We start from the raw sequence: 15816 nt of genomic DNA on the forward strand, positions 1-15816 counted from the left end.
CTTCTAGAGAAGTAGTGATATTTTTCAGTTTTCGTGTTTGTGGTTTGTTGAGGACACAGGAGCAAAAGAGAATACATCTAATGTTTCAAAGACATTGAACATATTATCTGCGTGAAATAAAATCAAATCTACTCTCGTGACTTTCAGTTTGAGTCAAAGAATAATTAATTTAAGGAACTATTTAGGTGTTGCTGAAGATGCAATAAGAATGAAGCAGAAGGATGAGGAGTTACAACTGATTCTAGTACCTGCTGCTCTTCTTTCTTCCTGCCATTTTGTATAGAAGTATTAAGAGAGGCTTGTCTAAAATACATTGAGGATATCTTGGGGACATCCTTAGACTTGAGTTTCTAATTGTCCCAAATACACTTTTTAAAAAATAATTTGACTAAATGGGTTAATAACATGGGAAAAACAGAGATACTGATGAAGCCCTTCCCTACCCCCAATCTCTTCTGCAGTGTTGGTGCCTGACTGGTATTAAAAAGGAGTAATATCTCACTTTTTTTGGCCACAGTTGAGGCAATAGTTGCTACTACAGACTCTGCCACAGTGAGATCCTGCCAAAGTGCCTGAAGGATGGTACTGCAGTTGTTGCTGCCCCTTTCTGGTTTTCCATTAGGAGTCGAATGTTGTGGAGGCCTGTATGACAGAATTATTCTTAATAGTGCACCACTACTTCTAATAAACCTTCAAAGTGCTTTTAAAATACTTTGCCTAGGCAATCTGTTAACAGAAGGCAGCCTGTATAAAATGTATATGTGTGCCTTCAGAAAACATAACTTTTATAGAAATTTTCTTTTTAAAATCTTGCGGTTTTAAAATTTGCAAGAACCATCGTCAAGTAGATGGTGAATTTCTGATCGAAATAATTGTACTCCATTGTTAAACTTGCTGTTAGTGGATATTAATTTAGTGGTAATACAACCAGTTTGGATGAAATTGGGTAAATTTAAGGAATGTTTGTCTTTCAATTAATTGCACTTTTTTTAAAGGTTATTTTCAGTAATCTTTTATGAAAACTTTGGATTTGTCTGTTAAGACCATGCAATGGAAGGCGGCATGCTTTTGTATTCTGGTGCTAGAGGTAACAGCAAATCTGTAATTGTATGGAAATAACAAAGGCTATGGGAAGCCATATCAGTGGTATTACTGCGCTAAGCAAGCGATGACCAAAATGTTGTAAAAATTGACTCCTAGTTTTAAAAGCTTCCTCTGTTTTTTTTTTCAAGCGATGTACAAGGCTAAGCAAACACTGCACAGTGATACAATATGCAATTTATTTGAAATGAACATGTTTTGTGACTCATAATAAATAATGTAACTCATCTTCCTATTAAATATAAGAGTTTGAAATGAGCTACTAGCTATTTGATGTGTGTCAGAGCTAAGCCAAACATGCAGATCAGCAGGAACTCCTTCATGTATCTTGGAAGGAGAAAGAAGACATGGATATTATTTTCCTAGAATAAAAAGTTTGCAGCTGGTCAGACTGTACTGTCAATTTGATCTCCAGTTCTGTCCCTGCATCATCCAGCCTTTTTCCACCATAACTTGTCCTCCCAGATGGCCATGAAGTTGACCTTTGATAAACATGTCTATTGACTGGTAAGTGAGAGAGAGCCCATGTTGTTGTCAGTGAATAACTTCTCATGCAGCCTCAATGTATTCATAGAGGCGAGTCTGGTGATGGCGGAGCCAATTCTCATTCCTGTTTCTATTCAGCTCTGTTCAAAGAGGAGGAAAAGCGAGACTCTACCAGAGCCCTAGATGAACTTACTGGAGCTGTACAATGAGATCTTTTGTTCCCTTCCAGGAGTACTACTACATGTTTTGAACGCTTACAGTCCATTTGTCTTTTGCTACAGTTTAAATTCATTAAAGGATTAAATGGGCTGACAGTTGCAGGCAAACCTCAAGGGTGTCCCCAAAGCCCCATGTTGCTGCATGTGAAAACAGCATATGGGAAAACATTGTTTAATCAAATTTTGTGATAATCTGATCCTTGTAGATCAGCCAGATCTCTGACTTATTTTAGAGTTGGAAAAGGTTTAGCACCACGTTTTCTGCTATGAGTCAATTTGCATTTGTTTTGATCAAATGCTACTTTGCTTTTAGGGCCCATCAAAAAATGCAGATTCAATACAGAGCAGCGCAGCTGAAGATGTGAGAAGTAGTAAATAAGTGCCATGAAGAAATTCTAAGGTCCAGCCAGTAATTTACTGTATAAAATTACTTCCTTCGTGACAGGTTTGTGATGCTTGAAGATGCGCTGAGCCTGCCTTAGCCAGCTCGGCATGGTGTCATTAGCTCCCACAGTCTGCATTTGAGCCGACATTTACATCTACATCCACACTTTATGCTCTAGCGTGATCATCCTTAGCCTTGTACTTTCCAGAATATGTCAGCTTTTATGGGAATTTAGGCATATTTCACTGCTGTTAGTCACTCGGGCTGAAGTTTGATGGTTTTATTGGGGCCTCTAGTGGTCTCAAGCCTGCATTACCAAACCAGAGCTGCTGTCTGGGGATGGTGGGGAAGGATTGCTTTCCTCCCTCCCTTTGGGTAGATTTACCCAGCTATAGGGCAAGAGCAGTGCCATACAGATAATTTATTTGGATTCTAGTGGAGCATTTTACGTGGAGTTAGAACTGAACGTGCTGAAGGAGCATAAATAAATGGTAATAAACAGTAACAGAGCGTGAAGGAGGAGATGAAGGTTAGCCTGAGAGGTCTCTGTCGGGCAGTGGTCACAGACTGTTTCTTCCAGCTGCACACCTCATTGCTTTTTAAATTAGGAAGTTTTCAGGACCCTGGTAAGGGCAAAAAGATAAACTGTCCTAAGAAAAGTATAGAAGTAGGGCAAGAAACAACAAGCCCTTCATATACCAGCATCAAGACTGCCACAAAAAAAAAAAAGGATTTTCTGTCTATGAAGACAGTTCTGAGCTCCGTGTGAGCAAGCTGAAGGCTTTCACAGGCCGTGGTTCCCCTGCCCCCAGACAGGGTGTCATAGATCAAGAATTTGGTCTTTACTTTCAATATAAATCATCTTTCTTGATGTTGTATTTGAACTTTTGTATAAGTTTTTAAATCCCTTTACAGCTAGTTTTACTTGGACAACTCTCAAACCAAATCCAGCTCAATGTTGTTCTCCTTGTAAAGGATCTTTTAACACTTTCCTGAGCAAAGACTGTGTAGAGTCAAAAGTGTCCAGCTCAGGCAAGTGAAATCTACTTGTGGTAAGAGAGAAACTTGAGAATCACAGTTGCTCTCAGCTAAGCAGATCTGAAATAGGGCCCTGTCAGGAAATGCCCCTCATTTTCATGACTGTGCTGCAAAGGCCAGGCGGCTGCTGGCTCTGGTGTAGGTTTTCCATGTTGCCTGGGTGGCCAACCCTGCTGATTTGGGGACAGTTAGCATTGTGTCATTGCCACAAGAGTATTTTTTTTTTCCCTTCTTTTTTTTTTTTTTTTTTTTTTCATTGTATCCTCCTTCTTCCAGGGTGTGCCTGAGTAATGACTCAGAGTGAAAAAATAGTGCTGTTAGGCTACAGGCAGGAATGTGCCTTGTTCACATAAAATAAAGGTTGATGCTTAGTTTTGAAAGAAAATGACTGGCAGTGTTAACTGAAAATTCTTATTAAAAGAGGAGGTTTTTTGATTCAGGCATTGCTCATTATACACCCAGCTGCAGTTCCACCGATGTCGGTATGATGTGCAGCTCAAGTAGGACAATTTGGGGTTTAGTAAGTAGTCGTTTTAAATATTACTCATTGCCATTGTCAAATAAGCACACTGTTCTCTTTGTAAACTCCTTCAGCAGGATCATCTCTGAAGAGACATTACATGTAGGACTTAGTGGGTTATGCAAGTAATTTAAACTCATTGAAACTTCTCAGCCTTTCTTTGGGATGAAGTTTTGTGGTTGTTTTCTCAGTTGGAAGATTGCAGGATGCTTGGAGGGGTGCTACTGAACTGTGAGGTTTGGGGGAAATGGAGAAGAACTACTGGGTTGCATGGAAAAGTTTTAGACTGATGTTTGATCTGGAAGCCATTGAAAAGAAGTCTGATGGTGCTTCCTATGGTCCGTGGTGAGCGAGCTATCAGTTGCGATGCAGTCGTGTTTGGTGTCTGGGCCTGTTGTCAGCCCATTTCCTACCAAAATCTGTGCTGCTTGGTCTTAGGTGTTTCTGTTGCTTGTTCGTTTTGTATATGCACAGGTAGGTGAATCACTTCCTTGTACAACACCACAGGAAAACTTCACTGAGAAATTTTTTCTTGAAGGTAGGACTGAGGAAAGAGAGACAGACTAATAGGTGCAGTTCAGATGAGATACATTCTGTGTTTTTCTCTTTATTTTGGATATGTTGCCCAGAAACTCCTGCTCCTAGGCTAGCCATCTGAGAAGCAGATACAGGTAAAACTTGGGGAAAAATCAGGAGAGGAAGAAAGAACTTTCTCCAGTATGTTTCACTATGAATTTTCATTTGGTGTCTCATCTTGGCTTTTCTACAAGGCTTTGTCTTCCACAACATTTTTAGTTCACTGGAGGTGCTGCACAAACCAGAATCTCCTCATCTGTTTTCATAAAAGCCAGTGGAAAAAATGATATTTGGTCCCTCTTAGGAGAAAAGCTTGCTTCAGGGAAGACAGAATTTAGAAATGTCAGGGGTAAAATATAAATACATGCAAAGTGGAAATAGTCTTTCCTCTTTCACATAACTACATAATAGCTCAAAATAGCCTGTGCAGAGTTGTGTATGGCTGTCAACTGCTTTAGGGTTTTGCGTAGCTTCCTCATACAATGTTGTGTCTTAAGAGTGTCCAGCCCTACCCGATTAATAACAAACATCAGCTCATGTTTGTTTTCTTCTGGGTTCTGGATCTCCATCTGGTCCAATGCACTCTCATTAGTGGAGCTGCTCATTTAGGGTTAAAAGAAGAGAAGACTCCGCAGATCTTGCAAAAACTTAGTGCACTACTTCCAAAATTAGAGCTTTTTTCCCCCAGTATAAACCCACTTAAACCAAACATTCTGTGAGATAGTGTTTTGTGGATGGGCTGTGAGTGCCTGCCTAAGATACCAGAGGGAAGACACGTGTTGCTGACACTTGCCACAGCATATTTTCATTTTTTTGTTGGAAGTGAATGTGTCATATTATTGAGATCATCTAGAGTTAATTTGAATACAAAACCCCTGTTGTGGATTACAGTTAAAATGAATTTAGCAGAGTAAATATACACTGGAAAAGGAAAAAAACCAAAACAAAACCCTAAATCCAGAAAGTAATCAATCTTAAATGAAACTATATAACATAATTAAGTGTTAGCTTCTGACTTAGCCTCCTGTTGACTGTTTCCTCCTTCATGTAGTAAGGACCTGATACAGGAGGGCTGAGCATTCACGAATGCTACTGAAATTGGTAACTGAACTGTTAGCATAGCTTGGAGCAAATCTATAGTACACAGGCTTAATCTACATTGTCTTTTTTCTTTTCATACAGTAAGCACAGGGGAAAACACTTGCTTTTCTTGGCTTGGCATATCTTTGATTGCGTATGAATTTCTATGCATTTTACAATAGTAGAATAGGAATTTGTGCTTAGAAGTTTGTCTACTTAAAATGCAGAAAAATGCTTTGCAATTGAAGACAGGACATTTTAGGAAGAAATTAGAAAATAGGGCAAAATATTACACGAGTATATTTAAGCTCATTTTCCAGTGTGATATTTCTTCACCCCAAAACCCAGAAATTTCCAAAGTAAGGCATGTTACTTGAACTAGGTTCATACATATTTAGGCATGTAGTTTTATGCCCCAGTTCAGGTGATCTCATTTTTCTTGCCTGGCACTGTAAGCATACAGACTTCATTAGTTTGGACATAACATGGAAAAGAATGACGTGAAACAGCCCTGAGATGGGTTTCAAGAGACAGAAACATTACATCTTTCCAAACCCCATCCTGACTTCGAGACTGTTATCTCTTTCAGGAAGGTGTCACTCCCTGCTGATTCAGACTTTACATTGCCAGTGAAGTGGGAAGGTGTCCCCAGCTGGAACAGCAGTCAATGCCTTACAAATCCTAGAAAATCAGCAAGTATTGGAAAGCTCTTATCAGTCTGTGGATGCAATACCTGGACAATCCCATTTCCATTATTGTGGGGCTTCCCAGTGATATTCCAGGGTTTAATTTTCACTTACTTTGTGTGACCTTGAATGAAACCTTTCTGTGGGAATGCTTTCTGAATACACCTATGATAAGTATGAAATATCAGAGGTGACAGAGCAGTCTGCAAGTGCCTGAGTTACTGCGTCTTTGCTGGTTAATGTTTGTCAGCTGTGTAGTGATGACTGATAACCGTCAGCAAAGCAAAGCCTGGAGTCTTAAAACCATCCTGATGGTTGCAGTGTGGTGGTTGCCCTGAAGCCCATAGTTATGAATGTGGGACAACTGTGGTAGGTGGGCATAGGAAAAATAAAAGGAGGCAAGACCAGGGTTACTGGGACAGTGATCTTAATTATGCTGTTGCTTTTGTGAAAGGGTATTGAGAAAGAATTTGGAGACCACTGTGATAGCCTAATGGTATTTTTGCGGAGCTCCTCCAAACCTGAGAGGATGGGTGGGTGGAGAAGACAAGATCTGAAGGTACACATATGAAAGATCGTTAGCTTTGAGAGGGGTGTGATTAATTTCCTGGTTTTTTGCATCTGAGTCACAAGGCACACACTGGTGAGCACACAAGAAACAGTAAGCAGCAGCCTCAAGTAGTGTTTTCAGAAAGGATTTGCGGCTAAGGGGTTTTTTTGGTTAGGATTTTTTGGTTTGCTCACTTTGACTGTTTAGCCAGCTTCTTATCCTTGTATTTACATGAACCAAACCACATTGTTTGTTTTGGAAACTGGAGCACCCCAGGCAGGTGGGCTGATGTCAATAAGGGCTTTCCCCTCAGTGCAGGAACCCTAACTTCATTAGAGGGCACAGTTTGGCAGCAGGGCCAAGCTGATCTAAAGTCTTGCAGCCAGCAGAAGGGGAGGGACTGCTGTATTCCCCGTGGCTGACCATCTCCTGTGGCTCCCCTGATGTATGTGTACAGCAGGCACATTTTAAATCCTGCTCCTGAAAATCTCTTCGTCTAAGTCTTATCAAATATCAGTGGAACCTGGGCTTCTGGGTCCCCTCGTATTTTTGAAGGTGTTTTCCTGCAGCACATCTTATTTCTTCCTCGGTAAGATTACCTGTGAGACTAATAATAATAAGTCCTCAATTAGGTGACCCACTGTATACCTGAGGGGGATGGAGCTGAATCCTGCATCTATTACACACCACCAACTCCTGGTCAGTAATAAACTGCACACATAAGGAGCGCCGGACAGACCTTGTGCGGGTGCAGATTAATTATTCGGCTCCTCTGGAGCGTACAGCCTTTGATCGGGCTCTAAGCATGGCTGTGTGACATATGAAAAGATTAATTTGTCATAGCTGATGACAGCGATGAGTTTGTGTATACACATCTCTCCTGTTGTTCAGTTGAAATGTTCGGTGTTCAGCGTTTTGCTGTCTTTTATTTTCTTGGGGAGAGATACTCCACCCCTACCCCAAGTTCGGGTTTTTTTGTTTAAAAAATACCCAACTCTATACATGAATAATACGGATTCGTGTTATTGAAAAGAAAAGCAAAGATAGCAGGGCTCCTGATACATTAGATGCGAACAGAAGGAGAATCAGGTGTTCAGTGCAAATATCCTCTGAAATAATAAACAAATGTTTTGTATAAATAGCATCTCATTAAGTAATAACATAAGGCCAAACGTTTCAGTTCATGGCTTATGTTGAAAAATACAGCACGGAATGACTGAGTCAGGCAGCCTGACGCTTGGGAATGGGATCATTTGTTTTGTGCGGTTTAGGGTTTCAGAAGGAGGCCTGCCTGCTGCTGACAGGATGGTGCTTTTTTTTGAATTTGGTTTGCACATAGGGTTCTGGAAAGTCAGAGGGGTATTGTGAGGGGGTATTGCCAAAGTGTGTGATAAACAAAAGCAAGTAAAGTGATGGGAAGCTGTTCATTCATCATGTGGCAGGAGTTATAGCATAACCTCCCTTTTGTTGTTTGAGCATCAATAACAAAACCTACGCGTGACAGTACAACCAAGTTTGTAGTGGCTTGGTAATAATTTGCTGTTGGATCAGATGGCTGTAGCTGGGGGTAAAACTGGAATCAACATGCTTCTTGTTTGAGCAAGCAGGGAAGAAACAGGGAGATGAGAAGCAAGGGTGCAGGGGACTTGGTAGTGGCATACCTGTTTCTCAGTCATACACTGTTGTTCCTGTTGCTCAGAAAGGATGCTGTGCCTCTGAACTCGAGGAGGGGAAGGAAACGAGAAACTTCATAATCTTAAGGCAGTTTTACAGAAGAGAAAGTAACTGAAGGACAGGTCGTGAATGATGTCAAGCTCTTCTGTCTGTGGGGCTGCAGAAATCACTGTGATTTACACAGTTCTGTGGCGTTTCTTGTTTTTGTTCTTTTTGCTATTTCCCTTTCTTATTAAACATTGCTTTAACATTGCCCTGCTTTTCATGGAATCTCACCTTTTGCTCATCATTCAGCAGCTGTTTCCACATAGCTTAGCACTTCTACCCTGAACACTGCACAGTAGTGTTTTCCTGCCTTAAGAGTGGCTTTTTCTTTTGTAGTTTATTCTTCCTTGGCCACTTCTTTGTGAAAGAATACAGAAGAACTCTTGACCTGAGTGCAGATGAATGTTTCCTCACTTCATAACAACCTTGCAGTTTGGCTGGGCTCTCAAATATTCAGAAAGGTTGAGAAGGAGCCTCACGCTTGTAGGTGGGACGTCTGCATCCCAAGTAATGTCCTGTGTGTGCTGAGTTCTCAGTAGGGCTGTGCTATAGAAGACCAGGTGTTGTTAGTTTTTTGATGCTTACAAGTGCTCTTTTGCCCAAACTCTTGCTGTGGCACCAAGACCATCACAGGCTGGAAGGGGGTCCCTCCACTTGAAGTTTGCTTCTGTTGCACTTCTTGTAAAGCTGGAGGGCTTGCTTCTAGTCAGCTGGCCTGCCTCATCTCTGTGGAGAGTGCTTTTTGTAGTCTCTCATATGGAGAACAAGATTTAACAGTATCTTCTGACTAATTTGGAGAGTGTGTCTGCTTGGGCCTGTGACTGTGATGCAGGGAGTTACTGCTGTGGGAGCTATTTGTGGCAGCAGCACCATGAGAGCTGGGCAGTGAGTGATTTGGGGTTCAAGCATTGCGTTGTGAAATAGCTGCTTCTTTTGAGTTAACTCATGGAATTGCAGAAACATCTGAGAAACTGTCTAAGAAAACGGTGGAAAAAGAAGATGAGACAATTTGAAGTGCTTTAGATAAACGTGTCAACCTCTGCAGTCAGCAGGCTTGGGTGCTTTGTGTGGGTAACGCACCATCTGACATAAAGCTAAGCTGGATTATCTAGGAGCAACACAGTGTAATGTCCAACCAAAAGACTAGCCCTGCTGCAGGTGGTGGTAGAGCCACCATGGTTGGATTCTGCCTCTTCCTGCACCCACCGTGATGCCAAAACCAGACCCAGAGGTGTGTGGGTAGAAACCTCCCAAGCCCGCAAGCCCCCTTCGCACAAGGTGCTGTGGATCTCCAGCCCCCCACTGGGGACCTGCCTGTCCCTGGGACACGGATCTCCGCGTGCTTGCGTTTGCCTTGTCACGTTTAGCTTTGCCAGGTGAATAGTTGTATTTAATCCTTGGTGCAATTGCTGAAGTAATCTGTTTGTTACATGACAAAAGTGGCTGCTGCAGTCGGTTGGTGTCAGCTGGATACCAGAGTCTCAGGAAATCACGGTTTGCCTCTCGAGCTCCTGCAGACCTCAGCCTGGGGCTTTTCACTCTTTTAGGAGCATTTTGTGATGCCACCTGGAGGGAGATGAAGAAAACAATTTACAGGCCAAATTGCACACTAACAGGAAGCGAAATGGCTTATCTGGAAGTAAAAACGTGAAGTTTAAACACTAAAAACATTTTCAAAGCAGAATTCTGGTGTGCTTATCAGTATTGCTAGCAGAGTAGTTTCAGGCTGCAGTTAAATGGCAACTGCTGGTACCTTACGGATATATACACATACATAAACTAGATTCCAGAATATATACCAAGTGCTTTGAACTGTGGCTGTGCTGAGTTTGTTTCAGAAAATGCAAAATATTCTTCTGTGAGAGATTATACAGCAATAGGATGAAAGGAAAAATCTTATGAATAAAAAAGACCTAATTCGCATCACCCATTTTTTGTGGGATGGTGTTGAAGGTGCTAACTAAAGTCTCTTTTGACTAAGATCTTGTAGGTTTTGGTTTTAAGTTCATATGTGTAAAAGAATCAGCATATGTTATGCAAGCTGGTTTTGTGACAAAATAAACTATTTTTTTAAAAAAAGTGGAAACTATCATTTTACCAGCATGTTTGGGTTTTTTTCTCTAATAGTTTGTATACTTTTGGTGTTATTTTTATGTCAGTAGATTTTTAGGTATCTCTTCTGCAGGTTGAAAAGTCTGGATTTTTTTAAACTGATTCCCCGTTCCATGTGTTATTTAAACCAATCCGTATTTTCCTTGAGCTTCTGGTAGTTTTAAAGTTTTAATTTCTATTATTTATTTTTGTTTTCCAGGTCAGATGTACGATTGCCTGTAAGTATCATTCTGTTGCTCACTTTTATTATTTTTTTTAAATATAGCCCTCATTATCTTAATAGCATTAAAAAATGTAAACTTGCTTATTTTAGTGACTGTAATTCCTGCAGTGCATTTAAGGATATTTAAAGATACAAATATGTACTCAGTTTGCAAAGTGTTCTGGTAAAATCAATTACAGATATAATACACTTAGAAAGATTGGAAAATATCCTTAAAGGCAATACAAACCAAACAAACCCCAAAACAAAAAAAAAGACACCTGACCTGATGCTTTAAGGATTTTCTGAAGTGAGCATAGTAACTGCTGTACTTGCCAAGATTACAAGTTTTCATGTGGCGGAAGTTTCCAAAAGTACTTGCAAATGAGTTCTACCTGAATTTCGAACATCAGACTTGCATGAGTCAGCCTTTAAATTTTAGGGCCTAAATCAACTCTCTCCACACTTTTGGCTGTGCTACATCAACTTAATTTTGTTTTCTGTAGGTATACGATGGCTCTTCCTTACTTATGGGAATATGAGAACTTTTTTGCTGATACACTGGGGGAAGAGACAAAATTGCTATGCCAGGTTAAGTAGAGCAGCTAGCTTCTCATGTATTCATGAGGAAAATACACACACAGAATGTGGCTGCAAGTTTGTTCAATTCTTTTCAAACAAAACTGCACTGAAAAAAAGCAGATCATGGTAGCTTTCATCCAAACAATGAGTAGAGTCAGTGAATGACCAAAATAATGTGGCAATCTCTTAATCTAATCCAAATCATGTCACAAAAATTAAAAGTGGTAAAACTAGGAAATGTGCAGTGACAGCTCTAGGAGAACAAACTGGGAAAACAGAATTGACTGTGGTTCTGTGCATGATATTTATAAATGACTATACTTTTGCAAATGGGAAACCCAGAAGTTTTGTGAAGGTACTTAGTGCTTTGTCTTCTCTTTCAGGCACTGAAGATTGCAGCTCAAAAAATGTAACTGTGGAAACAGGAACCAGTAGTAATGATAAATTATCAGTAAACTCTACAAGTGGGACCAAAACCTATGGAGGTGGAAGATGGACCAGGGATGTGTCACTGTCCGACCAGACAATAGGTGGTCAGAATAATGTAACACGTAAGTGATTTGGAATGTGGCTGGGATGTGAATCTTCAGGGTGTTTTGTGCTTTTATACTGTGCTAGCATTTTAAGTCTGAGCTCTAGTCCAGAGTGCAAAGAGCAGTGCAGGGGCGTGAATCCAACTGCTTTACTGGAGTAGCAAATGAGCCAAAGAAATGTATCTGCACAGCTGACTGGGAGTGCAGTTTAACACTGATTGGCATGTGGCCTTGGAATAGTTTTATGACTGTTAGACTTGGGCTCCCTCCCCTGTTTTTATAGCTTTTTAGATTTGTAAAGCTGCAACAATTCAAACATACTGTGACATACAGATTTGAAATATATACGTAACAGTACAGCTGAAGTACCTACCTAGTACAGAGGGTGCTGTATCATGTATGTAGAGGGGAGGCAAGTGAATCTTGCAGCGGGAAGAGCTTTTCTCTTTGGGAGAGCCAGTTTAGGAAAAAAAAAAACCAGGAGGTTGTGTGTTCCAGTCTTTCTCAGCACACTGCATGAAGCTGACAGCTGAGGCAGGATGGTAACCACTGCTGCACCTAGACAGTTTTACTCCTAAAGTAAAACTTGAGTTAGATTGCAGCGCTAGCAAGTGTGCCTTGCAACATACAAGGATGGCTTGATTATTTTCCCAGACTGATTACTGTTTTACAGAGACCTCTCATTTGGGTAGGGTGGGGACAAGAGTGCTTTATGTGTTTGTCAGCAAATATTCCTGCAGGTTAAAAGTTTGGGTTTTTTTCTTGCCTTTCACAGAGCCCATCCCAGTCCTTGATCTCAAGGCAGAATATGTTGGTATGACTTCTGTCAGTTTAACATGGGCGGTGAACGACACTGCTTCGAACTCCTACACGTACAGGATAGAGGTTGTGAGTGGTACCTCTGTTAAGAACCTGACATCCAATGTCACCAAAACTGAAATTACTGAGTTAATCCCTGGGACACTGTATAATTTCACATTATTTGCAGTAGCAAGTGATGATGAGACAGAAGGAGAAGGATCATCCATAAGCCTGTATACAAGTAAGTCACAGTTGCTTGCAGCCCTATTTCTGGTGGACTATTTTTCTGTGCAGCTCAGGGCTCTACCTACTTCTGGGAGGATTGTAATTCAGTACTATTGTGTATAGGCATGATGTTTTAGTCCTGAAGCCTGATCCGGGCTATATGCAAATGATGGGATGTTAGTGTGCAGCAGAAACATAGCCCTGATGGTTTTGTTTTCATTTTAATTATCTATCTTCCCCATCTTCCCCTCCATCCTCATCTCTTTCCACCTCTCTAGATTCCAAAGGGAGGCCCTGTGCTTCTGTTTTGGAGTGTCTAAGGGAGACGAATCCCACTCAGAATGACTTCTCTTCAGTTCTCCCTTAGCTGCTTGTTGACACAAAAGCCTCTGGGAGCATCTGGTGATGTTGTTGGGGTGCTCCTGCACTCTGAACAGTGAGTGAGGGGAAGAGTGAGGCAGTGGTGTGCCTGTGTTTCTTCTGTCCATGTATGTGAGCAGATATTCTTGCAGGTTGACAGATGGATGTCTTGTCTTTCACAGAACCCAGCCCAGTTCTTGATCTCGAGGCAGAATATGTTGGCATGACTTCTGTCAACCTAACATGGGTCGTGAACAACACTGCTTCCAGCTCCTACACGTACAGGATAGAGGTTGAGAGTGGGACCTCTGTTAGGAACCTGACGTCCAATGTCACCAAAGTCAAAATTACTGATTTAATCCCCGGAACCACGTACAAATTCACGGTATTTGCAGTAGCAGATGATGGTCGGACAGAAGGAGAAGGATCATCCATAAGCCTGTATACAGGTAAGTCACAGTTTCTTGCAGCCCTGTTCTGCTGTGTATCTCAGAGCTCTGCCTACCTACATGAGGGCTGAAATACAAAACTGCTATGTATAGATGTGGTATTTTAATCCTGGAGCCTAATCGGGGCTGTCTGCTAAGCATGGGGTCTTAAATGTGTGGAAGAAACGTGTCCCTGCTTTGGGAAAAAAAAAAAATCCACAGAAGTATAAACAGCCAAACAAAACCCACCTTCCTTCCCTTCCAATCCTCATCTCCTCATATGGGAGAACTTCTTGTTCACAGTGTGCTGGGTGAAGAACTGGCTGAAGGGCAGAGCTCCAAGGGTTACAGTGAATGGGGCTACATCTGCCTGGCGACCGGCCACCAGTGGTGTTCCTCAGGGCTCAATTCTAGGGCCAGTGCTGTTCAATATATTTATCAGTGATCTGGATGCAGGAGTTGAATGCACCATTAGCACGTTTGCTGATGACACCAACCTGGGAGGTGCTGTTGACTCTCTTGAGGGACAGGAGGCCTTGCAGAGGGTCTAGATAGATTGGAGCATTGGGCAATGGTCAGTGGCATGAAATGTAACAAGTCCAAATGCCAGATTCTGCACTTAGGACAGAGTAACGCCGGGCACAGTGTAACTTGGGAGAGGGTGGCTGGAGAGCAGCCCTGCAGGAAGGGATCTGGGGGTGCTGGTCAGCAGCAGGCTCACTGTGAGCCAGCAGTGTGCCCTGGCAGCCAGGAGGGCGAAGCACATCCTGGGGTGCATCCAACACAGCATGACCAGCTGGTCACAAGAGGTGACTGTCCCACTGTGTTCAGCATTGGTGTGGCCTCACCTTGAGTACCATGGGCAGTTCTGGGCCCCACAGTTTAAGGATGTGAAGGTCCTTGAATGTGTCCAGAGGAGGCCAGCAAAGCTGGTGACAGGGCTGGAAGGCATGTCCTGTGAGGAGCAGCTGAGGGCTTTGGGGTTGTCTAGGTCGCAGAAAGGGAGGCTGAGGGGCAACCTCATCATTCTCTACAGCTTCCTGAGAAGGGGATGTGGAGAGGAGGGTGCTGATCTCTTCTCCCTGGGATCCAGTGACAGGACACATGGGTAGGGTTCAAAACTGTGTGAGGGGAGATTTATTCTGGACATTAGGAAGCATTTCTTTACTGAGAGGGTGGTCAAACACTGGAACGGGCTTCCTAGAGAGGTGGTCGATGCCCCAAGCCTGTCAGTGTTTAAGAGGTATTTGGATAATGACCTCAATAGGTTTTAACTTGTAGTCAGCCCTGAAGTGATCAGGCAGTTGGACTTAGATGACTGTTGTAGGTCCCTTCCAACTGAAATATTCTAGTCTAGGCTATCTCTTTCCTGCTGACCTTTCTAGATTCCCAAGGGAAGCCCTGGGAGTTCTGTCAGAGTGATGGCCTGTGCTTCTGTTTTGGAGTGTCAAAGTCAAGATGACTTCAGTTCTCCCTTAGCTGCCCATTGACACAAAAGCCTCCGGGAGCATCTGGTGATGTTGTTGGGGTGCTCCTGCACTCTGAACAGTGAGTGAGGGGAAGAGTGAGGCAGTGGTGTGCCTGTGTTTCTTCTGTCCATGTATGTGAGCAGATGTTCTTGCAGGCTGACAGATGGATGTCTTGTCTTTCACAGAACCCAGCCCAGTTCTTGATCTCGAGGCAGAATATGTTGGCATGACTTCTGTCAACTTAACATGGGTGGTGAACAACACTGCTTCCAGCTCCTACACGTACAGGATAGAGGTTGAGAGTGGGACCTCTGTTAGGAACCTGACGTCCAATATCACCAAAGTTGAAATTACAGAGTTAATCCCTGGGACTATGTACAGATTCACGGTATTTGCAGTAGTGGCTGATGGTCGGACAGAAGGAGAAGGATCATCCATAAGCCTGTATACAGGTAAGTCACGGTTGCTCGCACACCTCTTCCTGGTGGTCTGTATTTTGCTGTGCAGCACAGGGCTCTGCCTGTCTGCCCAAAGGTGGAAATAGAATATAAGCCTTACCTGGCCTGTCTACTAAGAATGAGGTGTTAATACACAGAGGAAATATAGCCCCAATTTATTTTTTTTTAAATTTTTTTTTAAAAAAGCACCAATCCCCTCTAACCCCCCTGCCCCAAAAGAGAACGCCCCCAACAACAACAAAACCAAGAAACAACCAATCAACCAAAAAAAACCCCTTCCTTCACCA

At 42.3% G+C, this 15816-nt stretch overlaps 1 protein-coding gene across 2 annotated transcripts in view; it reads left to right on the top strand.

Annotated features, from left to right (window-relative positions):
* The window catches only part of PTPRJ (protein tyrosine phosphatase receptor type J), a 75605-nt gene that overhangs the window by 38334 nt on the left and 21455 nt on the right, over nt 1-15816 (top strand). For both annotated transcript variants that reach the window (XM_074884591.1, XM_074884592.1), the window contains exons 2-6: nt 10671-10689; nt 11639-11806; nt 12564-12830; nt 13357-13623; nt 15257-15523. In XM_074884591.1, coding sequence (XP_074740692.1) covers nt 10671-10689; nt 11639-11806; nt 12564-12830; nt 13357-13623; nt 15257-15523 — 988 coding nt within the window. The remainder of the gene's footprint in view (nt 1-10670; nt 10690-11638; nt 11807-12563; nt 12831-13356; nt 13624-15256; nt 15524-15816) is intronic.

This window comes from Strix uralensis, chromosome 15 (genome assembly GCF_047716275.1).
Source record: "Strix uralensis isolate ZFMK-TIS-50842 chromosome 15, bStrUra1, whole genome shotgun sequence".
NCBI lineage: Eukaryota > Metazoa > Chordata > Aves > Strigiformes > Strigidae > Strix > Strix uralensis.